The sequence below is a fragment of the Lissotriton helveticus genome, chromosome 6 (genome assembly GCF_964261635.1).
Source record: "Lissotriton helveticus chromosome 6, aLisHel1.1, whole genome shotgun sequence".
NCBI classification, from domain to species: domain Eukaryota; kingdom Metazoa; phylum Chordata; class Amphibia; order Caudata; family Salamandridae; genus Lissotriton; species Lissotriton helveticus.
The window spans coordinates 1,371,759,957-1,371,787,859 of NC_136067.1; the positions used below are offsets into that span (position 1 = coordinate 1,371,759,957).

At 43.5% G+C, this 27,903-nt stretch overlaps 1 protein-coding gene across 1 annotated transcript in view; it reads right to left on the minus strand.

Annotated features, from left to right (window-relative positions):
- Nucleotides 1-27,903, minus strand: part of DYNLT1 (dynein light chain Tctex-type 1) — a 64,872-nt gene that overhangs the window by 12,151 nt on the left and 24,818 nt on the right. Inside the window, exon 3 of the mRNA XM_078649126.1 lies at nt 25,303-25,426. Within this exon, the coding sequence (XP_078505252.1) occupies nt 25,303-25,426 (124 nt within the window). The remainder of the gene's footprint in view (nt 1-25,302; nt 25,427-27,903) is intronic.

Consider the following 27,903-nt stretch of genomic DNA (forward strand, 5'->3'; position numbering starts at 1 on the left):
AAGAAATTTTTCCGCTTTACACCCTGCCTATAATCATTCCTATAACCAAATGCCCTATATCTAGAGGCAAAACATGTGAGGTAGATAAACACCCCAAACTCAGTGTACTAAGCCTCAAAATGACCCAGAAACTCGACTAAGACACCAAACTTTAAGGAAGATTAAAACTCCTTTGTATGCTTATTCAGGAATTTTACAACATTCTGATCTTCAAAACCTGTGATTTGCTAAAGTTTACAACATAGTATAGCTAAAAGTATTCTGTGGTAGCTGCTCACCTTTCCGTCGGTACCTCAAGCTCCCATCTGAGACTTGGGGGAGGCACCGATCTGTAGGAGATGCTAGTATAAGTAGTCTAGTGAGGGTTTGTTAGTGAAGTATCCCTCCACCTTTAAGATGTATACTAGATAGTGGCAATCTTATCATGTGTCCCTTCAATTGGTATATATTAGTGGCAAGGACACTATCATAATACATTTATTGTGTGGTCTTTATTTTCATAAGAAAACTAAGCGCACTACTTTACGCTCGAAATCTCGCGAGAGGACGTGCTCAGAACTACCATATGATGTCATATCGGCCATCTTTGTAGTTCCTAACACTATAATCTGGTAATCATTAGACCATGATTATTCCTCACGTGCATATGATGTTAGAATGCCCCCAGTGTTGTGAGTCCCTGCCTATTTTTCTACAAAGTAAGCCTAGTTGAGCTTGTTTTCTTAGGAACAAGAGCGCACTACTTAGCGCTCGAAATCACGCGGGAAGATGCGCTCAGAACTACCCGATGACAACATATCGGCCATCTTTGTAGTTCTGAAGGCTCCAACCTGTATATCATAGAATCACGATTGACCATGTGTTGTTTTTGAAAAAAGTACCAGTCATTGGGCAATCACAGCTGCCCAATGATGTCATTTCGGACATCTTTGTAGTGCGATGACTGCAACCTATTGGTCTGTGATATTCCAATGTTGTTTTTGGGAACGCAAGTGCTCTGAGTAGTGTGCCATGAGTGGCCTCAGAGTATATTCAATGGGCATAACTATGCAGATGCTCCAAAATCTTACAATGTGGGAACCATCCTAATGATTGTGCATAGCTATATGTCACCCTCCAGTGTATGTCAGAAAACTCCCATAATCAAACCGATTTGTGATATTATAAGAAGAGTGTGAGCAAAGTAATTCAGGCATGAATCAATATGTACAACATGTTTATATAGACACACCCTATTACAGTCAGTATATCCCAGTTATTGCTCACTAGTGCCAAGGCTACAGGGAGGTCCAAGGAATATCATCATTTAATCCTCCTGTATCAGTCCGAAGTTTATAAATCCATTTATGCTCTTTTCTAAAAAGGTAACCCGACACATCACTTATGTGACTGGGTATATATGGCTTCTCCAGGACAGTCCATTTGGAAGTCCGTTTCTAAATGTGCACGCTCCAGGAAATGTCTCGTAAGTTTAGTGTTGTTTTTCTTACAACGAAAAGAACTCTTGTGTTACAACATCCTGGTGCGGACTTTGCGGGTCGTCATACCCACATATCGTGTGGAGCAAGGACATGTCAGCATATAAATCAGATTGGTAGTATCTGAGGGCAGACCAAACACACGAAGGAGATAGATATAGGCACCCTTAGACCTTGGTTGCAGAGTAACTATAGTAAATGCAATAGTACCAATCTGATTTATATGCGGACATGTCCTTGCTCCACACGATATGTGGGTATGACGACCCGCAAAGTCCGCACCAGGATGTTGGAACACAAGAGATGGAGGGAGAGAGAAAGTGTGAGATAAAGAAAGGATGGGAACATGAGAAAGAGGAGAGGGCTTGAGGGAGAGAGGCAGGGGGGAGAGAGAGAGAGAGAAAGAGGCAGGGGAGAGAGAGAAAAAGGCAGGCGAGAGAGAGAAAGGCAGGCGAGAGATAGAAAGGCAGGCGAGAGATAGAAAGGCAGGCGAGAGATAGAAAGGCAGGCGAGAGAGAGAGAGGCAGGCGAGAGAGAGAGAGGCAGGCGAGAGAGGGAGGCAGGCGAGAGAGGGAGGCAGGCGAGAGAGGGAGGCAGGCGAGAGAGGGAGGCAGGCGAGAGAAGGATTGGATCAGTGGGTGGAGTCAGAGGTGTGGCCAGAATGAGCCAAACATCCCAATTTTTAGTATTTGTTCGGCATTTCACCGACCAGTTACAGCTTACGGTGTTATTTAATTCAACCAATGGATACACTTGATTATTTAAGGTATAATAGGAGTTATTGGCATTTAAATACATTCACAAAGTGGAATGTATTTCCAATCACACAATGTCCCAAATACGCTTTTAACTTATAAGCTGCAAGTAACAAAAGGATCTCTCCGACACAAGCAGTACCCTACTAACCTAGTTAACATTATATGCACTTTGTGATCTGCATGGTACATGTTCTTTGCAGCAGGCACATTAACCCTCTGTGCCACCTTTCCAGGAGTCAACCCTTCCACTAGACAAAACTCCGATCTCTCTCTAGGAAGAACATTAATCATCGTAGTTATCATGACATTGTTATTGTTGCTGAAAGTTGCTGAAGGTCAGGAAGGAGGCAGCAAGTTTTTTTACAACTATAATATACTTGCAAACACTACGCACCCACCTGAAATAGGTACCCAGTGCGGTCACACTGTTCGCACCGCCCTAACCTGCTCAAGGTTCATGTGACCTCAGTGACAGTGTCACAGTGACTGAATCACTGTTGCTCTAGGGTGTGCTGCTTCGTAGGCCTGCATGCAAGGCTGGAGGTGTACTTCAGTATGGATTGTGGTGGACAGGCCTTCAAGGTTAACCCACACTTGCAACTACAAAGGTCCACCTGCTGGTGCCAAGACACATGGGCTTCTAAGGTCTAGTGGGGCTTTCTAAGGTCAATCATGGGAATGTGGTCCCTCAGGAGAGTGGTCTGGGGGACTGGTCATGAACGCTGAACCCGGCTCCACCATTCCAAATTCGACAGCTCTGGCCATAGTGCCACATCCTCTCCCACACTGAACACCATACTGCCCCACTGAGAAAAACCTCACAATGCCTTCAGCTACAAACCAATTGTGCCCCGTTATGAACACCAGTAATAAGCTGCCTGAAAAAAAAAAAGTAAAAGCAAACATGCATAGGGAGTGCAAGATGAAGTAAAGCATGTGAAATGTAAGCAGAAACAACATGGTTACCGTAACAATCTCTCACTCACTATTCAGAAATCAGCGAGTGGTTTTACTTGAAGTTAAGGACCTGACTACAGGGCCTTGAAGGAACAGTTTCAATGTCCATTGCTTATATCCTTAAATAAATGTAAACAGTATGGTTGAAAAAAGACAGACTACATCCATAAACACAGAGGTACACATTTTGTTTTCCAATCAACCCATCAACCAGGTATTGCAATACATCCAGGAATGGTGCACTTCCCTGGGGACAACAATGCTGTTCAAAGAAAGATGAGAAAAGAAAAGTAGCACTTTACTGCAAAGTCTGTAAAGTGAGGAAGATGTGTTTGGATGTGAATAAAACCAATCTGGCCACTTTGCAACCACTCTGTATTGCTTTATTTATTTATGTTTTTATTTTTTATATTTAAAACCTTTTATTTCTCTCCATACCGAGGCTGCACTTTGGAATAGAAAAATGTCAGAAAAAGGGCATTTCCTGCAAGAGTGTTTTTCTTTTTTGGATCCATTTCACAGGGAAGCAACTAAATGAAAGAAGGAGAGAGAGGTTGTGAACCGTTTCTTCAAGTCACGGTTTTCAGTAAGTGAGGAGCAAGACAGAAAGAGAGGGAATAATAGGAAGAGGGGGTCAGCTGCCAGCACAGAAAAGAAGAGGACATGGTCTGTGTCTTCTCTGGGCAGTAAGGAAGAGACAGTCCTTTTTCTTCTCTGCCCGTCCCCGATCGTCCACAAAAGCAACCACGCTCACACATGTGCCCCCTTCCCCCCTCAGAAGTATTCTTTAGTCTCATTGCGTCACAGCCTTAAGATAAGAGGAAGAAGGAGGGAGTGCAAGATACACAAGGCTTAATGAGCCTTGACAAAAACTCACATGGCGACTGCGCACGCACACGTGACCGCACGCTTGCGGCCAGCAAAATCCTCTGGTAGCACTTTCAAAACCAACTCACTAAATTTCTTGCAGAGCAGCGCATGCGCTAGCTCAGCGAGACCGAAAAAACACACCAGTATACAGTGATCCAATAATAAATATCCTTTAAGAGTCTACTAACATGTGCACTCCTCAATGTAAGATCTCTGCCTAAGCATAGTGCAGAAATTCTGCTGTTATTGCTCTCTCATGAGCTTGACATGTTGTTTCTGACTGAAACTTGGACCAGCCCGGATTGCGAGGTCGATCTTGGTTGGGCTTGCCCACCAGGTTATAAAATCCACCATCAACCCAGAGCCTCCAGGGGCTTTTAGCACTCAGCAGCAGCAACCTCTGCTAAATGCTCTTACTGATATGGCAGCCACTCACCACAAACTTATTTTGGGTGATTTTAATCTGTGGTCAAATGGTACCCTTGACCCTGGGCTCCATAAATTGCTTCACTCTTGTGAGGGTCTTGGCCTCCATCAGTTGGTCGAGAAAGCCACTCACAAGGCTGGGCATCTCCTTGACATTATTTTCTCTAGGCCCCTCCTCCTACATATTGGCGATATTCTGCCAATGGATTGGACGGATCACTCCATGATAAAAGTTTTCGCTGAACTTAAACCTCCTTCGAGTCTGGTCTCCTGCCCCCGGACTGAATACACTAGCAGGGACTGGAGGGCCCTATCACGCTTGAAGAGCTCGGGCCCTGTGTTCGAGGTTGGGGATTGTTTTTCGTCGGACCGGTCAGTTATGGATAATTACGCCATACTGTGCCAAAATATCACATCTACGTTGGACTCCTGCGCCCCTCTGGAAACCCACAAGGCTAAGAACAGAAACTCGGCTCCTTGGTTTAACACCACACTGAGCGCGCTCAAACTTACGTGTACACAGGCAGAGAGGAGATGGAGGCTAGACTATAAGGAGTCTGATAGGCTGCTATGGAAAAAGAAAATTGGGGAGTATAAGAATGAGATTAAAAGGGCAAAAGCTGATAATTTCTCCTCTGTAATCTGTAATGCTTCTAATAGCTCCAGAAGCATTTTTAATATTCTTGACACTCTAATCAATTCTGAATGCTCGAAGAATGTAATTACACCTTCACTTGAACTTTGTGAGAACCTGGCTGGGTTCATTCAGGAAAAGATTCAGCTGATCATTGATGACCTTGTGGGTGGTCAGCAAGCAGCAGGGAACCTTGGCCTGACGGCTGAAGGCTCTATAGTGCATGAGGTGGGCGACTCAGAGGATGTGGTCCCCGGCCTTTGTGATCAAGCTCCTGAACCACTCCGTGGGTTTTCACCTCTCACTGTGGAGGCGTTCTGCAGCCTGGCACAGGGCATTTCTTCTGGATCCCCCCTTGATCCAGTGCCACACAAGATCTGGAAAGAACACAAGGAAGAGCTGTTCTCCGCCCTACGGCTGATCTGTAACCAGTCACTTATCAGTGGTGATGTTCCTCCACAATGGAAGCAAGCGTTAGTTTCTCCATTGCTGAAGAAGCCCTCCCTCGATCCTGAATGTTCTAAAAACTACAGACCTATCACCCTGTTGCCATTCCCAGCTAAGATCGTGGACGAGCTATTAGTCGGACTCTCTCTTCCTATCTTGAACACCACAATCTGTTGGAAGAGGTTCAGTTCGGCTTTCGGCCGGCTCATGGGACAAAGACGGCCTTGCTGACCATTACGGACGAACTTCAGAGGCGGGCAAACAGGGGTCAGGCAGCAGCATTAATTCTGCTTGACCGGACTGCTGCCTTTGAAACGGTCAACCATGAGATCCTGCTGAGAAGGCTGAGCGAGTGTGAGGTGAGGGGGTTCCGCCTTGCAGTGGTTCCGCTCCTTTTTGCGGGATAGGCAGCAGGCGGTATCCCTCACCCCCTTTCAATCCGCCTTCTTCAATGTGCTGCATAGGGTGCCTCAGGGATCAGCTATCAGCCCTATTCTAGGATAGACTATCTTTTTTCCTTCCTCCAAAAATCATTATACGAGTCTTGCTTAAACTGACCATGAACTCAAACATGGTCTTGCAGGCGTTACAGGCCATTCGGAGTCCTGGCAATCTGGACAGTGTCATCTGCATAAATTAGTGTGGCGATACTATGGTCACCTATGCAAGGACAGACTGCCCTAAGTTCTGCCAATTTATCTTCCAGACTATTAATATGATTTGAAAGACGAAGGGGGCCAGGAACAGCCCTGGCGTACGCCCCTTGATAGGCTGAAGGCTAGCAGGCCGTATTTTACACTGGCAGGGACGTCATTGTGTAGTTCTCTAAGAAAATTAATATACAAGTCAACTCCCTTATCAGACAAAATACCCCACTATTTGGACCTGTTGACAGAGTCGAAGGCAGAACTTAAATCCATAAAAGCCAAGTACAACTTGCCACGCTTTGCTACAGTATATTTGGCAATTAGCAAATATAGATTTAAGGACTGCTCAACTTTGCCTATGCTGGAAGGGAAACCAAATTGAGGTTCCAAGAGTATGTTATGCCCCTCGGCTCATGATTGAATGCGGTCCAACAAAATTATTCCCCAATCTTTGCATTGGAATTAATCAGTGAGATGGGGCAATAGCAGGGGGAATCATTTGTTGAGCCCTTTTTAAAAACAGAAATAATTGTCACCAATTTCTTGAGGGGGGCCAGTGGCTAGGGCGACATTAAGGGCATTTGTCGGCAGTGGCACCCACAATGAAGTATTAGCTTTAAACATATCAGAAGGATACCAGGGTCTCGCCCAACTGGACAGCTTGCCACTGCCCGCGAAACCTCACCCAATTCAATAGCTGGACCAGCAAAAAACTAAACGGGAGGCTGGGAAACAGTGGAAGGGATAGCCTGCAGCTCAGGTAAGACTAAAGGAATATAATCAGTGGTATCTGAGTGCCCTTAGCAAGGTACACCATAAAGCTTGGTAAAATGGGTGACCCAGATATCAGGTGGAATAACCGTATCAAAACCAGGACCTTTTTTAGCCTCAAAATAACTGCGATTCACTGTCGCCCAGAAAGCCTTGCAATCCCTTAACTCACTAACCTGCATCAGTGAGGAAAAAGCTGCATCTCCAATAGTGTCCTTCCTAGTTAACAAAACTGTATCAGTAAAACCACGTCAGTGGGAAATGTGTGCTGATTGTAAATAAGTGTGCTATCACTTCATGCATGTATTTATTAAAAGTGATAGTTTTTAAACATGATTCGAAAAACATTCCTGCCCGCCCTGATGACAGTGCAGCTAATGAACTACGAGGCAAGTCAGGGGTCATGTGTATCCTATATGCGGCTAGATATGTATTATCGATGGAGCAAAAGTTTAGGCTATTAAATTAAACATAAGTGTTTTTTGTTCAGCAGACATGCTGAACTTGCGTATTTGAAGGTGCTCTCATCCATACTAATATTATAAAGAGAGAGCCCAAACCTTTGAGGCGGGTAATCTCAGTAACCACAGCACCAATCACAACATCCAATACAGCGTTGGAAAGGGCAGTTGCAGCAGAAGGACATAGGCTATGCAGACGGCCACCATATACATATTTATTTTTGCGCAGAGTTTTATATAGCGTGAACTTGACCCGAAATGAATCAGGTATCAGAGCGCTTTACCTAGCACCAGTTACGTCACATGACGACACACATTCATTTTTGTTAGGCAGGGGGAGATTAAGTGATTTGCCCAGAATCACAGGATGTTTGGCGTCGTTACCAAGACTCAAACCCAGATCCCCAGGTCCGAGGTCGAGCGCCTTAGCCGTTAGGCCAACTCCTCTATACATTTAAAAGGTAAAAGAACCGTGCCAGCAAAGTAGTCCCTTGTGGGCGTGTCTGCGTTGTGCTGTGGGCGTGGGCTGGGGGCATGACTAACGCTGGGGGCGTGTCGTACGGCCATCACATCGTGGGCGTGTGCTGGGGGCGTGACATACGCTGGGGGGGTGTGTCCGCCCTTCATGCCATGTGAGTCGTACATACAAGCGCCAATTACGTTGCTGCGCAGCATCAAGGGGTATGCTGGGGGCGTGTGTCCGGCCTTCATGCCTTGTGAACGCAATTGCGCCACATCAAGGGGCACGCTGGGGGCGTGAGAATTGCTGGGGGCGTGTGCTACGTTCCGCCTTTCATGCCATGTGGGTCGAACATTAATCAGACGATCGTCTGCTGTGGCCGTGTGCTGGGGGTGTGACAAACGCATTCACCTGGAGGCCTGGTAAGTAACGTTACTGCAGCCTCTCCTGCGCGCTGTTGCTGAACTCTCTCATTCAACGAAATTACACGCGCCTGCTACCATCAAACAGGACTACAGCTGGGCCTCAAGCGGGGGATCATGCGCCTGCTAACATCAAACAGGCCTGCATCTGGGCCTCAAGCAGGGGAACACGCAAATGAGCGTGTCTGCGGGGACAATTACTGCAGCCTCTCCTACTCGCTGTCACTCAACTCTCTCATTAAACGGATTTACCCGCGGCTGATAACTCTCTCATTCAACGACATTACACGCGCCTGCTAACATCAACCAGGGCTGTAGCCGGGTTCAGGCGGCGAATCACTACACCAATTACACGCGCCTGCTAACATCAACTAGGGCTGCAGCTGGGCCTTCTCAGTCCCTTTTCTAAAGAAACAAAAAACGTTGTCTACCGCGAGATTTTAAAATAAATTGCCCGTGCCAAATACACACATTACACACATTCTATTTCATACCCGGACAACGTCGAGACGGGCTGCTATATGTGATAAAGAAGAAAATGGCAGCTCGGTAAATTAAAATATTTGCCCAGGACCGCATAATTTGAAACCAGTTAATGGTTCAAGAGTGTTAGAATTAGGTTGAGTAGATTATTAAAGTCACTAGACCTGCAGGTCTAGCAACATTTTCAGGATTTTTCAAGATCTGAACAGGAATGTGTTTTTTAAGTCACATTGGTATCTGTTGGACTGAGCCTTCAAAGAGCTCATATGATGAACATGAAACAAAACTCCCAATTCCTACTAATAGTGGCAGTTACAGCTTTGTTGCATAGGAGTAAGACAACCATCAACATGTGAAAAACAGTTCCTGTGACAGTCCAAGGATTTTGTCATTACTAGGTAAATGTCAGACTTCTAGAAATATTTCTAGAAATATTTAGGTTGTACAGGACTTATTCAGTAAAAGCTGTGTTGGGTCTAGGCTGGGAGGACAATATCACAATTTGAAGAAAAAAACCTGTAGATGTCTTCAGAATGAAAAAAAAGGTAGCCAGGTGAAAGGAGGATAGAGGGTCAAAAGGTTTGGCATGAGAATGGCCAAAACTAAATTTAAATCCCACTGGGAAATACTCTGCCTCACAGGAGGACGAAGATGGAGAACACTGTCTAAACTGCGCCTCTGATATTAATTTTTCAAGAAAAGAAAAGTTCAGACTGTGCACAGAAATACGCCACAATAGCCCGAAAAAAATTCTTACACCAATCCAATAAGATCACTGTACCAGCCAAAATTGGAAAAGAAAGTCAGAATATCATTTGAAAATTCCTTTAAATTTCAAATGCCCGATGACAAAATCTTCCTGTGAAGAGACATAACTGAGAAAATGATGGTCTTTTAGTGACCACTCGCAATATTATTAACAATTAAGTTATAAAGAGACACCAAGTTCCCTTCTTCAATTTTCAGGTAAAACATTGCAATAGTGTTGGTTAACGCTTGCACAGCCCTACTCACGGAAGTGAGGGAAACAGACTTTAGTCAAAATAACCTTGTGCTGCCAATGGCAAGCGTCGGTCGTTGGGAAATTCAGCTACCTAGTGTTCGATAATGCCTAGAGTGTGCCTCAAACTGGAGTGAGAAGAAACTATGGTCAGATTAATAGACAAACTCTGAATTTGAAAGGGTTCCACTTCAGACGTCTCCAGAGCCCAAAAATAGGACACTTGTGCTTTCTACATGGTGAGCGCCACATGTTATGGTGCGTTGCATACCATAACTGCCCATGTCAGCAGTTTTACCAGCAAACCAGAACAACTCCTCATTTAAACGTTTCAGTGAATTGCTATGTTTTTGTTACAATACACTCCCCCCAAATAGGAAAAATTGACTGCCACTTAGAAAGAATTGACAAACTGATGTAAGGGAGGGGGGCCGACTTTTTCTATACACAATTCTGGTTACTGAAAGCTTGGAAAGATGGTAGTTTTAGCAAACCAAAACTTTTACTCCTGCTATTTTTACAGGGAAAAAAAGTCTTCTTGTCCAGTCAATTTCCCCATTTTTGCAGAAATAAAGAAAAAAAAAAAAGGTTATATTTTGGCGGTTCTCTCAGTTCCCTTCAGAGTAATCCACAAACCCTAGGTAGGTTTAGAATTTCCAGCATGTTGGGGAATAAGGGTACAACTTTGACCTGGATATGTTTTCTTTTTGTTTTTTTTTCTTTATTAAAGTTTTGGAGCATGTTCAAACAAAGCATTATATAAAAAAAAACAATCTTGTAAAACAAGAAAAGGAAAAAGAACAGTACATGCACAGGTTGACAACTGAAAAAAATATCATACGTGATCTATAGGCGAAGATGATGTATAGAGCCTCTGGACATGTCCCGTCTCAGTATAAAATTGTACATAATACACATATACAGACAAAAATACAATACTGACTCAGGGAGTTGCGTCAGAGTTTCCTGTCTGATGCAACAGGTATGTTCGTAACGGCTCCCAGATGTGTTTAGGGCGAGAGGTTGTAGGCAATTCTTCAGCATATATTTCTAAGGTTTCCTAACAGTAAACCAAATCTTTGACCCACATATCTGGTTTAGGAATGAGTTTACTGTCCCATGCTATCGTTACACGTCTCTTTGCAAGCAGCAAGGCTATGCGGACAAATCTGGCCTGCACTCCTTTCACTATGGGTACATGATGGAGTAGACATGTAAGAGGTGTACATGGAAGTAGGACCCCAGTCATGGTATGTAAGAAATGCGTTACTTACCTGTAACTGCAGTTATCCAGTATTGGCGTCTTTCATAGATTCACATGCCTGAATCATTCCCCGTCGTCGAGACGGGAGTCTCCGGTCAAAGATGTTGCGCCATGTGATGGAAAATGCATTTCCGATAGACCTTGACTGGGGATGCCAACTTGCAAAGCTATGGCATTTGGTGTTTTCCCTGGTCGCAAACAGGTCGATTTGCGGTGTTCCCCACTTTGAGAAGATTTGAACCGTGGTTCTCATGTCTAGCTCCCATTCGTGTGTTAAAGACCTCTGCCAGCTTAGGGCGTCTGCGATGACATTGTCCTTGCCGGGGACGTACTCCACCCTCAACGAGACGTTGTGGAGAATGAGCTAGTTCCAGATCTTCTGCGATTTGCGAGATAGAGTCAGCGAATGCGTCCCTCCTTGTTTGTTCAGGTAGTGCATCGTCGTGGTGTTGTCGGTCCTGACGAGCACAAGGGAGTTCTTGATCCTTGGCAAGAAAGATTGCAAGGCAAGAAAGACTGCTCTTAGCTCCAGCAGGTTGATATGGAGCTGTGTCTCCGGTTCTGACCATCTGCCACTGATCTGCAATTCCTGCAGGACTGCTCCCCAACCCTCCAGGGAGGCGTCCGTTGTAACGGGATGAGGAGTTGCTGGAAGCAGGAACGGTAATCCCTGCGAGAGATTCTTGAGCGACCTCCACCATTGCAATGCCTTGGTGATTTGAATCGTGATCTTTGTGCTGTCTTCGAACGATCCCGTGCACTGCGTCCACTGTCTGGACAAAGCCTCTTGGAGTGAACGCATCCGGAGGCGACAGTGCAGTATGAGCAGAATGCACGAGGACATCATTCCCAAGAGGGATTTGAAGGTGCAAACTGGTAAAGCCTTCCTTGAAGCCACCGCTGAGGCCAGAGAGATGAGTTTGCGTTTTCTCTACAGAGATGGGAATGGCTTCGCCGCTTTTGTATCCAGTGTTGCTCCGAGGAAAGTAATGACTCGAGAGGGACGTAAAGTGGATTTTTCTTGATTGAGTGTAAGACCCAAGTGCTGGAAGAGATTCAAACAGGCGTTGGAGGATTTGGTTGCGCCTGTTAGGGATGGTGCCTTCACCAGTCAGTCGTCCAAATACGGGAAGACTTGATGGCCATGTTGTCTGAGGAATGCTGCCACTGGGGAGAGACACTTGGTGAATATCCGGGGCGCAGACTTGAGGCTAAAAGGGAGGACTCGGAACTGATAGTGCCGCCCAGCCACTGCAAATCTTAGAAATTTCCTGTGAGTTTTGTGGACTGGGATGTGGAAGTATGCGTCCTGCAGATCTAAGGACGTCATGAAATCTCCCTCCTCCAAGAGACCCAAGATCTCCTGAATCGTGACCATGCGGAACGATTGTTTTTTTAAGAATGCATTGAGTGCCCTGAGGTCTAGAATGGACCTCCATTTCTTTTCCTTCTTTTGAATGAGGAAGAAGCGGGAGTAAAACCCTCTCCCCTTGTGAGCAGTTGGTACTCGCTCTATTGCACCTTTCTGCAGCATAATGGAGATTTCTTGAAGAAGCAATCGCAGGTTTTTGTGGGGCATGTGGCGAGGAGGGGTTGTCGGAGGGATAGTTTTGAATTCTATAGAATGTCCGAATTGTATTAACTGGAGGACCCAACGGTCTGTTATTCTCTTCCAATTGTCGAGGAATTGGGCCAATTTTCCTCCAATTTTCAAAGAAGGAGATGAGGGATGGACTGGCTGTAAAAATAAGTCATTGGCTTCTGCCTGTGGCCTTCCTTTGGTTGTTTCCCCTGAAGTTGGACTTTCCAAAGGAGGACTGTTTGCCCTGCTGTTGCTGTCGAGGTTGGTATTGTGACTTGCCTTGGCTGTAATAATACGAGGATCTATTTTGACAGTTGCCTCTGTAAGAGGTTTGTCCTCTGCCTCTGTTCCCTCGAAAGGACTGGTTCCTAAATTGCAGCGTGCCGAGTGCTCTCGCTGTGTCCGTATCCTTTTTTATTGTTTGAAGCGCTTCATCGATCTTGGCTCCCAACAGGTGTTGTCCATCGTATGGCATGTCCAGGACTTTAGACTGTACCTCCTGCCGAAATGAGGTAGATTTGAGCCACCCTTGCCTTCGCAGGACAGCTGCTCCTGCTAGCGGTCTGAATCCCGTCATTGCCACATCCAGAGCACAGTCGATTAATTCAGAGGCCGAAGATTGACCCTCTAGGAGTAGGGATTGAACTTCCTCCTTCATGGTGTCTGGCAGCTCAGATAAGTACGGAGCAATGTCGGCCCATAACTGCCTATTATACCTTCCTAGCAGTGCGATGGAATTTGCCGCTTTTACTGTCATTGCCGAGGTGGTGGAAAAACGCTTTCCGATATTGTCCAGTTTCCTGCCCTCCTAATCTGGTGGAGCTGTTAGCAGGGAGGAAGGATTTCTGGAGTTTTTCTGCGCTGCCTGTGTAACCACAGATTCTGGCTTGGGATGCCCTGTAAGGCAGGCGGGTGCTGAAGTTGGGGCCTTGTATTTTTTGTCCAGCCGTGGAACCAGTGCTGAAACTGAGGCTGGAGTCTGCCTCAACTGCAGGCCCTCCTTCCAGATATAGTCAATTATGGGAATTGATCTGGTTGTTCCCCTAAGTGGCTCCTTAAAATCGTAAAGGAAGCAGTCAGATTCTTGAGCCTCCATCGTCATATGGAACCTTTTGGCTGCTCTCTCCATCAGATTGTGGAACCCTCCTATGTCCGCTGGAGGAGAACCTGAGGTAGCGGGCTCCGGAGATGCAGGGGAAGAAATGATGTAATCATCCCCATCATCGTGATTGGAAGGGTCATCTTGGATCTCCCCCTCCTCCTGTTGTCCTTCCTCATCCTCCGATGATGGAGAATCTTGTATCTGTTCCCTCTCCTGATGGAGTACCAATCGCGGTGGTCTTGGCCGTGGAGACGGAGTCATCGCCGTTGTTGGAGGAGGCTGTCCAGCTGCCGGAGCTGAGGACTCCGGGAATCGCTGTTTGTAATCCTGTATCAAAATTCGCAAATCAGACACTATAGACGCTGGTAGACATACCATGGGTGTAACTTGCGTCTGAATCTGTGGCTGAACCTCCTTTTCCTGTGTAATGTCAACATCATCAAAATCCTCATCCGTGCTTTGGCATTTGACCACTAGATGGGATGGACTAGTAGCCTGTGAGCATTCCTCCTCATCCGATTCCTCATCCTGTAGGAGCCAAGTTGGTGGCAATCCTTGCACCCTACTTGGGGAGGTTAATTCTGGCGTAATCGCCTTTTTTGAGCTCTTAAACGTGGCCGAGCTCGTTGACGGCAGGATCAATTGTCTACAGATTGGAATTCCTGTGCTTGTCTCGTCGACGGCGGAAGCGTCGACGATTGTTTCCATTGAGGCGTCGACGATGTGGCCGACGACAGTAGCTCCATCGGTGGTGCCTTCGTCGACGATGACGATACCTTAGTCGACGATGCCACTGTCGACGGCATCTTCTTCGTCATCGAATCCTTCATCGACTGAACACTCGTCGACCACGATTACCTCGTCGACGGCACGGACGTCGACGGTGCTGGTTTCGTCGTCGACACGGGTGTCGACGCGGACGTCGTTGACGACTTCTTTATGAGAATAATCGCCGTCAAAGGCTTACCCGCCGACGAAGGTGTAGTCGTCGTCGATGAAGAAAACGTCGACGATGCAGTCGTCTTCCACGTGGAAACAGACGGGAGATACAGTTTTCTTTTGCGCCGATGAGGGCATCGACGAGGTCGTCGACGACACAGGCTTTTTGAAGGAGTGAGACTCCTTGTCAGACGCAGATGACTTTGTCTCTGAAGGCTTTTTGACAACCTTCTTTGGAGGAACATCTGCAGGGCTAGGGGAAGCCACCCTGGGCCTTTTCAAAGACAGTTTTGAAGAAACTGAAGAATACTCATCTTCCTCTGAAGATTCCAGATTGTCCCTGGTCTTGAGCCTGTTAAGCCAGAGTAAAAGACATCCTTCTCTGTCTTTTAGCGTCTTTGTAGAAAAGGTTCTACAAATTTTGCAGTCTTTTGATGAATGGTCAGGATACAGACAATATAAACATGTCTTATGCTGGTCTTCTACATGTAACCTCTTTTTTCCACAAGAAGTACACGCCCTGAAGAGACCCTTCTTCTAAAGATCAGCCATAGTCAAAGTTGAAGTGGAGAAATCCAAAGTTGTGAAGTAATAAGCTAGGAAAAAGGAAACCTGAGGAGAACTCAGGTGGAGACTCCCTTAGCACAACGTGCGGTAGAAAATCTGAGAGACTGAGGCTCCTGACAGGAAGGTTCTAGAGGGAGGTGTGAGCTGATTGGCTCTCTTCTAGAGTTTGGTCCTTTTTACAAAAGGACATAGATAGGCTACTAAGGGGAGGCCCTTAGGCCTACTTTTCTCTATATATGTCTATAGGACATTACTTTTCTATGTACCGGAGACTCCCGTCTCGACGACGGGGAATGATTCAGGCATGTGAATCTATGAAAGACACCCATAATACTGGATAATTTGCTGGTCACTTCACCCCAGAATTGTAAAACTGATCCACAGCTCCAAGCAAGCTGGAGAAAGTCAGCCTCCCCAGACCTGGATATGTTTTATAGGGAAGGGGGGGGGGGATGAAGGAGTAAGTGTGCAGTGCCCCAAACATCAAGTAATGGATCAGTACTGGTGGGAGAGAGGAGAGCTTTAAACTAAGAGGTGAAGCGTCATGATTTTACTGTAGTCCTGTGGTAGGGCACCTCGCATGTCCCACCCCTACACCTCTAGTACTATGGAATTTAATTTAACCACACCGTGAAAAATAGCAACTTGCAAAATGGGGGGAAAAACCTTCAACAGCCAATACATGCGAGAAAAAAAATTCAAATGTACTTAAAACGATTTGCAATTTCTTGAATTGCAGTGCTAAAGAGCACAAAAATGCAAAGTTTCTAAATTGCGCACACAAAGTGTTCTAGGCACTTGAATGTCAAAAACTACAAATTTACACTTGACGAATAAAAGCATTCTTTCTGAATAAAGTTCTACTTTCATACAAGTTTGGTATAAAACCATTGCGCTGTTTTAGCTTCCGGCATGGGCACATTTTCTAAGGGAACTAAAAGGGGCAACAATCTTTTTTTAATGCCAGGCGCAATTACCTTTTTTTTTCTCCTGCATGGTTATGCAAAACAAATTGGCAAGCAAGACCCTAGCAGGGCTATTTCAACCGACCGCCATATTTTTACAGATTTGTGGGGGGTGAGGGTGTTTAGCAAAGTCACAAGCAAATCAAAACAAGCATTTACAATGCAATGGCCTCGGCATCATTAAAGGTAGAGCTATTGGCATTGCTCATGACATTACTTTTTTTTATTATCATAAATAAATGGCATTGTCATTTACATTGCCAATAGCTTAATCGCTCAGTGCTCGTCGAGACCCCTTTACCGACAAGCAATGGGACAAATAAAGCATATTTCTATACCTGTAATTACATTGAGAACACCCAGAGACCAATGTATATACCTACGACAGCAGTATATTTAATACTGTAAAGAAAATAACGGGTTAAGCAAATCGAATGCACCAAACAAAAACTATACATATGATATAAAATGTGTTCTGTAAACACTCAGCAACTTAAAAACATAACAAGGCAATGAACACATTGCAGGAATCATTAGTATATGCAGTCCATATTTGCGTGTGAATACCTGGTTGAGAAGGTATTCCCCACCAGAAGAGCAGCCCCACAGAAGATACCATATCCAGTAGAATGGGTGTGTCTGAGGTCAACTTCTAGCATCCACACTGACTCGTAGTGTCAGCAGTTCCCTGTCTAACATGCAGGAGTCTGATGTAGTAGTAGTAGTAGTAGTAGTAGTAGTAGTATTTACTAGGGAATAAATGGGGCCTTCTAATATTATAGCTGGACCAGTCTTTAAAAACAATCACATTCTCTTATACCTGAAATCTACACCATCACAATCTACCTGCACTGTACAATTTTACATGAAGTGTTTCATAATTGTACAGTGATGCATGATGGGAGACGTGACTGTTTTTAACCACTTGGCTGCTAAGGCACATGATGCTCTTCCATTGACTTTCCATTGAAATCAATGGAAACTCCATGATGAGTTACCCTTGTCATTAGCACTGAAGGGGTTAAAGACTGATGAATATATCTATTTTCAATTCTTCTGTGGTTGTGATTGGCTGTGTTTAGCAAACACATGCTTTTTAATATTTAAATATATAAAAAAAAGATTAATATATGAATGTAATAACATTTTACTATATGTGTGGTACCCATGGTATTGTTTACTTTGGGCTCAGGTTGGTATTGGAAATGTGTTATTGTGGATTGAATGGCATTTTGTTATTTCACCAATACCTAGGGAAGCTTTGTTGCCGTTTCTCCCTACTAGTATCAAAAAACAAGGGTGCCAGGGCTCGGGTTCAACTCACAACCGCTTTTTATTTAGCTGGTGTGGACCTTCTTTTTATCGATTCCGAAGGCTTGTATTTTCATTTAAACATTCTACAATTTCAAATTATTTACATTTTGTATGTGATACAGAGGATTGGACATTCCTTAAACAGTCAAAATAATACAAACATGAGTCATAATTATGATACTTTCAAAAAAGACAAATCATCACATTCCTTAATAGTTACACTTTCACTATTTGTACTGGAAAACAAACTCAATTTTGTACACCAAAAACTATTCTGGTATTAGTCCTTATGACCAAGCAAACACAGTTGATAGGACTAAACACATTGGGCCATGTAATTTTGATTGAATCGCCCTATGTTCGTGTGCAAACCCTAGAAATTTAGGTTGCCTTTGAAACAGCCGAACAGCCGACGCGTTTCCAAACCCTTTCTTTCAGTTTATGGGGTTCTTCCTCAGGGCTGAGCTGTGTACCTACTAAGCACCAACCCCTAACCATTTTAGGCACAACTAGTACACACGTGTACGCTGCTTCGGAGTTCTTTTACAATACAGTTCAATAATTCGCTTCATTTTTTCTAACTCATTTAGACCAAATGTATGAGAAGGGTCCAAAACATCCACCGAATAACTAATTTGAATACTGCTCTTAACAGAGAGATCCACATACAAAGGAGTTCGAGACAATGAAATAAATAACTAAGACCATGAAATAAACATAAGGAACATGTTATAGGATAGCAAATAAAATTACTGTTGTGTCGTCCAATCGGTTTCGCCTTTACTAAGCAAAGCAAGTTGGCAGTGTGGCGGCTTGATAGAGAGCTTTGGCTAACTAACGGTACTATTTAGGTATGAGGACAGGAAAGTCCTACAGTCCTCTGCCTCAGCTGTGGGTGCTAAACTGCGCTATGACCTCTTACCCAAGCAAGTGGAACTGAGGGTGTTTGGAACTCCTTCTGACATGGGATGATGGGAGGTTGCTGTTGCGTGCCATTAAGAGATAACTCCCATGTTAGCACGCCGGACAGAGATTAACTGGAACGTTGCTTGGATTACAGTAGTAGGCAGGTATATCACCTGAGCTGGATGGCCAGCCGGAGATTGGTCGCCTCCATAAAGGAGGGACTGACAACTTAATTATCTGGGCACGCTACACAGGTGCCAGCAGTGCCTACTTCCTGGGATCGCGTTCAGGGTGGGCTGATGCTGGTTAAGGGGATATGGAGACTTGGGCCATCGCTGGGCAGAGGTTGGCTGATTGGGTGTGGTCCATGACGGTGTTCTGTTTCTTACCTGAGAAGACTGGACAGGGGGTGGCTAGAATCTCCAGCGCTGCTGCACTCCCCGCCTCGCTCTCCAGATCCACCAAAGCCAGCGGACAGCCTCTTCCCAGACAGCAGCTTCTACACGGCCGGCAGGTTGCCAGTGCGCGCGGCCTCCAGAAGCTCCTGTTCCTTCCCCATGGTGGGGCCTCCCGTGGCCCCTTGCCCCGGGATCCCCCCAGCTCCCAAGCTCCACCGCTAGCCCTCGGCCAAACTTTTGTCTCCGAGCGACCCCGCCTCCGTGAGCACCTCGAACACACCCACCGGTGTCACGTCATTTCTGACATGCGTGCAACCTCAGACAGCCGAGCGCGATTGGGAAGGAAGAAAGATTGTTCAGTACGAGCAATCAAAAGAAAGAAAGACTAAACTAACAGACAAAGACTTACGAAAAAGACAAAACCATGAACCATCGTGGGAACAGGCCAGGTAAACGCACGAAACCTCGCTTAACTGCAACAACGTAAAAATATCAAGCAGATGACGTACTGAAACAATATTTATTTTTTATGTAATCGGGTTTTGATAGGAAGCTTTGATGCCCCCAAATCAGCGTGGTAAAGCGGATAAGCCAATAACACAACCATGGCTCTTCAGATAATAAACAGCAGACATTTAAAAACAAGGGTTACCACATGTCCTCAGTAGACGGAGCAGCAAAATGGCAGCCGCAAAGCTCCGCAAATTTCAGAATCAGGGGCGTGTTTTGGCGTTCTGAGTGACGGGTGATGTCACAGTCGAAAGAACGCAAAAAAACACGCCCCCGAATCCGAAAGAGACGGGGCTTTAAAGGAGTGACGCCCCTCTCCTCCAATGGCTGGCCTCCATTTAGGAAGCCAGCCAATGGAGGAGAGAGGCGGGTTCAAGCCCCCATACGCCAAAACATTAAATCTCCTCCCGGAGACTGCGCAAGCGCAGCCTTCGGTCCTCGACCTAAAAATGGCCTTTTCAATCAAATGGGTTTGCTGAACCATAAACTACGCACTGGTGGTTGCCACTGTCAGATATGTACTGGGTCGGATATATAGATATGCATTACACACAGATACACACATGCATACACTGGAAAGAAACTTAGTTATGGTTCTAGATCAAACATGCAAAACCACAAAAAGTCTCCAGTTATGGAATATAATGCACAAAATTGATGACACTCGTGCAACTCCTGGTTTAACCAACCCCCGCCAATTTTTTTCCTGTGCCATTTGAAAATGGGTGTTTTGTGAGAGTTTTTGGTGTTTTGTGCATGGCAGGGGACATGAATTATGGCATATGCTTTGCATTCTATAACTGGGGAATGATGAGGATGATGAAGGAATTAATTACTTACCTGTAACTCCATTTCTCCAGCATTGGTATCTTTCAGATATTTACGTTTGAATCATTCCCCATCCTCAGATGGCAAATCCCCAGTTATCCCAAATACAAGTAGTTGTGTTTAGTAGCACATCCACCTCAACTAAAGCAACCTGAACTTCAGCCAATGAGACAGAAGTGCCAGCTCTCCTACTCCACCCCATAGAGGCCACTCATAGCTCAGATTTCTATCACATGTCATGTGAGAGGAGGCTCTAAGCAGAGCTCTGCTTTAACCTTTAAGTGACCTCAACCTCTTACCTTATCCGATATACTGTGGGACTGAACAAGCCCTACCTTCAGCTTTTAGACATCTGTAAGTCGTTTTTAGGAAAAATTGCACTTTTTACTTTGTTCTGGAGACTCTTTTAGCTACCAGCTGTTACCATGGCTTACAGATGAAAACTCTTCCTAAAACCTGCAAACCTTGTAGTCAGAAGAAAGTCTAAACTGGTGCCCCACATAAGTAATGGATTTATTGTCTTTACCCTAAAGCACAAGCTTTCAAACTGTAACATTTGTAGAACCTTTCCATCAAGACTCTAAAAGACAGATCAGCGATTAGCACAATGTGTTAGAGGAAAAAAAATACCTTACTGATAAAGAGATGCCCCTTTTCAGGGGAGGATTCTGTGAGAAGTGCTCCTCAAAGCGCTTCAATGAAGGAGGTGCACAAAAGGAATAATTTGTACTTTCCTCCACTGGACTTAAAACCTGTAGCGCCTGCAGCGATCTCATCACAGAAAAATATTGGGGTTTTCTGAAAGAACGCTCCAAACATGGAGAATATAAGCAAACAACTAAGCAAAAATCAAGTTCTCTGGACCTTCTGACTAACTTCTAATCTGTTGAAGAAAAGTGAAGCTCGGGTTGCTTCAAGTGTGGAGGATGTGCTACTAAAACTGTTGTGAGGCCTAATGACATTTTAACAGTTTACTGCTATTTAGGATTACCTAGGATTCATAGTCTGAAGAGTAGGAATGATTAAACATGTGAATATATGAAATATGCAATGCTGGAAAATGAGGTTTTATAAAGTGCACTGTTACCCCAAAGGGTGTTCTGGCATTAGGATGAAAGACATTGAAGATTACTCATAGAACCAAGTCATAAGAGAAAATTTAACTTTTGAGATGTTTAGGAAAGATGCAAGGCAAATGGACATTGGATTTCAATTCCAGACCCAGAAGGTAAGAGGGAGAAAGAGTAACAATCTGCACGTTTATTCTGCATTTTAGGGACTTTAATATAACAAACTGATGAACAAAGAGGGTGTGATAGATTTGTAGGGATACAATTTTGTTTGCAAAGAAGCAGGACTCTTGTTGTAAATGGTCCTATGACAGAAATACAATCTAACACAGGCAACGCTTTTCAATGGGGAGCCATTAGAGTTAGTGTAAGCCATCAGAAATGCGCTGATGGTGGGAAATCTTAATATAAAGCAATCCGGCGCTAAAGTTCTGAACCAGCTAACAAATATTTAGGGATATCAAAGTAAAGTTTTTGATAATCAGACAGAAGATCAAATAATTTTTGGAAGCGCCAGAGATAAAATAAACTATCACAAACATTGTTAATCTGAAAAAATGAGCTGGGAGCTTAAAAAAAATAAAAAATGAAGAACCCCAGGTTTTGGCAGAAGAATTATGAAAATATGTATAAATATTTTACATGTTGGGGAAATATTGCACGATTTCCTGTGAATACAGGTTTCATCATCATAATGAAGGACCCCAAAACTACTCTGCAAATTATGCATCAAAAATGGCAGATGAAGTCACACAATCAGTGGCAGTGGCTGCTGGGTTCATTGTACCCGGATTGGGACTACAGACCTCGTCTGCCATTTTAGTGTTGAGGATTCACAAATCAAAGTTAATTGAGAATCTTGTGCTTCTTCTAAATTTTCTTTTTAACATATTAAACAGTGGGAGAGGGAGAAAGTCTTTGCCCCCTCTTCCCCATACTGTGGACTGGGAGTCCGGGTAGCCCCCATTATGTGACCTTTCTCACACTACAGTACATCGGGACTGTGCCCGGCACCTTATAATGGATGCCATAAGATATGTTTTTTCCCATTCTCTTTTTTATTATTACCAGACTCTCAAATCGTTCACAAATTCCGAACTGCGGGTATCTACAAATAGAATTTAAGTCAACTCAGCCACTTTCTTTAAACACCAATATCTCGAAAACTACTGAATAGTTACACCAAAACCACATACTTTTTTAATAACGTACTACAAGGGAGGGGACAAGAAAAGGGGGTGTCCCAAATTGGTGATTTCTCATGGTAATTTCTATAGGGAACTTCTTTTGCAGGTAAAGGAAAAAATGAATTACACCATAATTGGCAGAGTGTTAGAACCTCACTCAGAAAGTGTGCTTTTCAATACTTGGTATGAATCTGCTCAACCGTTCGAGAAATTTGTGATTAAAAAGATACAAGGTACTCGGTGTGATAATGAAGGGGAAAAAAAGGAAGAAGAAAAGGGATATCTAGACCAGGGGTATCCAACCTGTTGTGTAATAAGAGCTACTCTTATTCAATGAAAGTCACTGTCAGAGACTAATATTATTATTGTTTTAACAGTGACCATAGGCAAGATTATATAAGTGGCCACCATATGTAAAATTACTAGCAGTGATCACCTCAGTGCATTAGATAGGGGTGGGCGGAATTTGCGGAATTGCGTTACACAAATCTCCGCGAAACGGTAAAAAAATCTCCGCGAACACGCAGAAATTCCGCGAACACGCTGAATTGCTTGTTTGCAATGCTTTTTTACTGTTCGCGATCGCTGTTGCATGCTCAGGGGAAATATATCTCGCGAACACGCATTTTGAGAACGCGAACAAGCCAAAAATATCGTGAAGTGGCGGAACGTAGAATTTCTGGCAATTTCGCGTTGTCTGCGGAACGCGAAATTACCCAAATTCCACAATTCCGCGAGCGGAACGGAATTTGTCATGCAGGCCTAGCATCAGACAGGGTTGCCAACAGTAATGTAAAAAAAAGAAAAAAGGCTTAGTCTATTGGCATTGCTTTACATGGATAATACACAACAGCCACAGCTGCAATGCCCCTGGCACAAGTAATGATAATAGTGATGTCTCACAAAATGTTTTATCATCACACATCCAAGAAGGCGTGAGAGGAACTACTGCTTTCCCATTCTCCCTATCATAAGCGCAAATACCCACAAAAAGAGTAAAAAGAGGTAGGTGTTTAAGAGAACACCTCTCTCTTGAAAAATGTAAGGGTTTTTTCTTTTAATGCCCTCACCCACCAGATAGTGGCATGCTTCATCATAGGGCTGCTACAACATCCGTGTGCAGAACAATGCCTGGAATGGAGCAAGGGCAGGGGGGAGACAATGCAAACATATGTATAGGGATCTATGCAGTTAACTAAATAAGCAGAAGACGATAGTATAAGTGTAAACCACCTCAGGAATACCCTTCAAAGTCTTTAATCGTGGGTTCCCTGGATAAGACTAAAAATTGAAAAAATAGAGATGTCTAGGGGGTAATTAGGGCCCCTTAGTCTGTCCTTACTGCTAATATGTCGACATGTTTCGGCCATTTTTACCACCCAATGAGGGTTGTCTCGCCTTCCTCAGAACTAGCAATCCCGTTCTTATAGGTCCCTTTTTCAGTTAAATATCCTGGTATTCAAAGGGATATATGTAATAAAAAAAGCTATTTTTGCTTACAGTGGCCTTACTTGTCACTTTCGGTCTATACACTCTAGTATTCAAGTTTCATCAGTAAAGTCATACAAAGTAGAGTGCAAGCAGGAGCATACAATGGTTGTCACACTTTCGACAAGAGCTGGATGCCACTTTGTCATGCTTTTCGCCAATCGAGTAGCTCCTGAAATAGGGACCTATTAGAACAGGATCGTTAGTCCTGAGGAAGGACAGACGACCCTAATTTGGTGGTAAAAGCAGAGTTTTGCTCCTTACTGGGCAGATGTAGGAGGTAGAAGGAGGCAGTGTCACATTAGGCTAATAAGGTTCAATTATCTCCTCCAGTAGCGTACTTCTTAATAGCAATTCTTCTCTAGCAGTTTCTGAACAGTTTTCTACATTGTATCTCAACCAAGACCTATTAGACGGGGGTATATGCAACTCAGTTTCACATTATGTAAAGCGGTAGGCAAATTAGATGAACCAGAGTGAAAAATTCTAAAGGTGGTGGTCATGGGATCGTACTGAGGCAAACTCTTTTCACACTGGGGACTAATTCATAAGTATGTATCCCTTCAGATATCCTGGCACAACCTTAAAGGTTTTGAATTTACCAACCTGGTAAATACTGAATCTCTTGATAATCATGCAACCAGCCAAGCTTCTTGCAGTTCAGAACTTCATGATATACCTCACTTTTGGTCTATCAACCCATGTGGCAACATTAATGTGAATAGTCTTTCTACAATGGCTCCCAGTTAGACAGATTTGATTTCAGGTTTCCCTACCTGAATGAAAAGTCCCTCCATGAACCTGCTCTCTCTCTTGTTTCTGATACGCTAGGTCCCTGAAAAAGAAATATCGCTCTCTTCCCACAATGAAATGTCAGGAATGAAGACTTTATGTACATACACCTCGGTTCTGGAACAACATTTTTTTAGGTTGTTCAGAGGCATACTTCTTTTGTCATTCAGGTAACCTGCAAAACCTTGCTTTATTAATCCTGTTGTTAATCTGCCTACTGTGTACAGATAGGTTAGCCTCGAAGAATGTTGATGCCCAAGAGATAAACTTTTTTCTTCTTCTCTGTGGTATACAAATATATCCGACACTACTTGGAATACAGATGGGAAAGATACCACCTAAAGCAGGCGTGAACTATATCTGAAATAAACTTGGGTATAACCCAGGCTCTATAGGATTTAGGATACTAAATTAGCCAGGGATAAAATGCTGTCTCTCTGATGCAACTTCAGAAAGGGCTGCAACCTTGATCAAGGTCCATAACTAACTAGTTAACAAGTCCCCAAATAAAGTAATGTTATCAACTCCCATTACGCATGACGATCATCACAAGAGCAGTGAATTATCAAAGCTTACCAATGTATTTGAAAGGTTTTCCCAGCTTTGTAAGTTGACTCAGAGTTTGTTCAACTACATTTGTAGTCCACTGGTTAACTTTGTTATGTTGGTAGGCATTGCCGCCAATGGCACTTTCTATGGACTAAAGCAAAAAAGAAAAACATTAGTACTAATTTGATATAAACCACTAGTGATATGGCAGATTATCCTCACTAGACTATAAAAAACATAATCAACCAGTAATCGTGCCATTTTCAACATTTACACTGTCATTTAAAGATTAGTCCATTCATTTTATCCTCTTTAGTGATCATAATATGATATTCTAAAACATTTAGAAAGGAGTCTGGCAGGTTCATTAAGCAATCAAATTACTGAAATGTCTTACAAATTAACAGGGAGAAAAAAAACCTTTAAAATGATGAGGCTGCTACTTTTCCAAGCTCGAATTACTTTTAAAACTCTGAGCAACTGGTTTATTGATGAATTACAGTAGATGGTTATACATAAGAGTAAACACCAAGATCTATTATGAAGCTACATAGAACAAATAATATAACTGGAATGGATTGTAAGGTCCCAGTATGTACAGAGCATAAACGATGTAATTGAGAGGACGCAGGCTAGTGTTTATTTGGGGGCTCAGTCCTGTGGAAATGAAGGAGAAAAGACACTTCAGTTTCGGCGCCTGAATTTTTGGGACCTAGTTTGAGGTTAGTCAATAATGACTTACGTTTAGACGTATGCATTTACTCTGCAACTGTACTTTGTTTTACTTTATTTACTTCCATTTTTAAAGCACAGTTATTCTTGCAATGGATGTTACAATCATATAAAAGTTTGAAATATTTTCAATAAACACCTCACATTGAGGATAAAACTTTCAAAATAGTGTGGGACCAATTTAAAACTCGTCCTGCAATTGGTTAATTATCATTAGCTGTGCTTATAAGCATATAAATATACAGTCCAAGCTGCTGGAAAAAGACTAACATATGGATCTTTCAGGCCATCACAAATTCCTATGTTCTTGACCATGAATTAACTTTAGGATGTGGTCCTGTAAGGCCCCCAAGCCCCTTTGCTTTGGTGAAAAGTGAGCCTACTAAACATCTAGCAAGTTTAGATACAGTGGCATGCTACCTCCATGGACAAATAGTCTAGTTCTAGTCAAATTCACACCATTTCCCCTAGAATTTCTCTTTAATAGTCACAGGTGCCAGAGAGCATGTAAGTTAGTTGTCTAGTTTTTATTAAGTCTGCAAAATCAGCTTCATGGTTTTCTCTGGCGTGTCAATGAAGGAGTTATTTGGTGAGAGGAAAGAGAGTATAGCCAGAGACAACTATTATTCAATATTATATTATAAACCTTGAAGGTAAAGGCAGCACCTCAACAAATAAGAACAATGTCTCCTGTATTGTTACTTTCAATCTCAAGTGGTATAAAATTGATAAATAAGCGGCTCTATCAATCTTCTTATATTCACGTAGCAATGGGAACAGGTTATTCACAAAGTTGTGCCTCAAAGTCATCAAGTTCACCAAAACCCTTAATGAGGTCAATTGACATGTTAAAGCAAAATCATGAGGGCCCAAGGAATTGAGACATCAATTTCATGTGTAATTATTCAACAGCACACACGATGTTAAGACTCTTCTTTCTACATGAATGAATGAATGAATATTAAATTTATAAAGCGCAAACTTAGCCCAAGGGCATCAAGGTGCTGCAGAGTACCAATGCACAGCCGGAAAAACATGCTCATGTCAAAGTTTGAGTAAAAAGCCAGGTTTTCAAGGCCATGCGAAATAGAGAATGAGACTAGTCCAGATGGCTTATCAGGAAGAAAGTTCCACAGCCTAGCAGCAGCGGTGGAGAAGGCCCTGCCTCCCACCGTACCTTTTTTATACCTAGGGACTACCAGCAAATTTTTGCTAACAGACCTGAGCTGTTTGGTAGGGACATAGCGCTGAAACATTGTTTTAATAGCATCAGGGCCTAAACCATAATAAGCATTATGGGTGAGGCAAAGAGTCTTGAAAAGAATTCTGCGATCCAAAGACAGTCAGGGTCAAAATAGTTTTTAAGATTGCAAGGGCTAATCAACTTCTGCTAAAAGGCTGTGTGCTGTTATTCTATATAGTGAGTATGCCAAGATGATGTGTAGTGGGCCTCAGCCACCAGAAAATCATGATGTAAAACTTCTCTATGAATAATTAGCACAAATAGCAATCTTGATCTCTGCAGATGGTAAACAAAGTCCATGACATCCACAACAAGCATTTGCAATGCAATAGTGCTCGCATTTGCGAGAGTTTAAGCTATTGGCATTGTAAATGACAATGCCTTTTATTTATTTGTTTTCAAAACCAACACATAGATAAAAGGTTTGTCATTTACAATGCCAATAGCTCAAACGTTTTCAAATGAGACCTATTGCAAAAAAAGAGATATTCTCTCCAAAGTGTTCAAGGATGGAGTCAGTGTGAGACAGAAAAAATAGGACTAGGAAGGCGAGGCAAGTTTCCAGTACAGTGCATGCTGGGAGAGAGACAACTGCTGAGCTCTTAAAGGAACAATGTCCTCTTTTTCCTCTAGTTCACTTTAGTTAGTAGGCA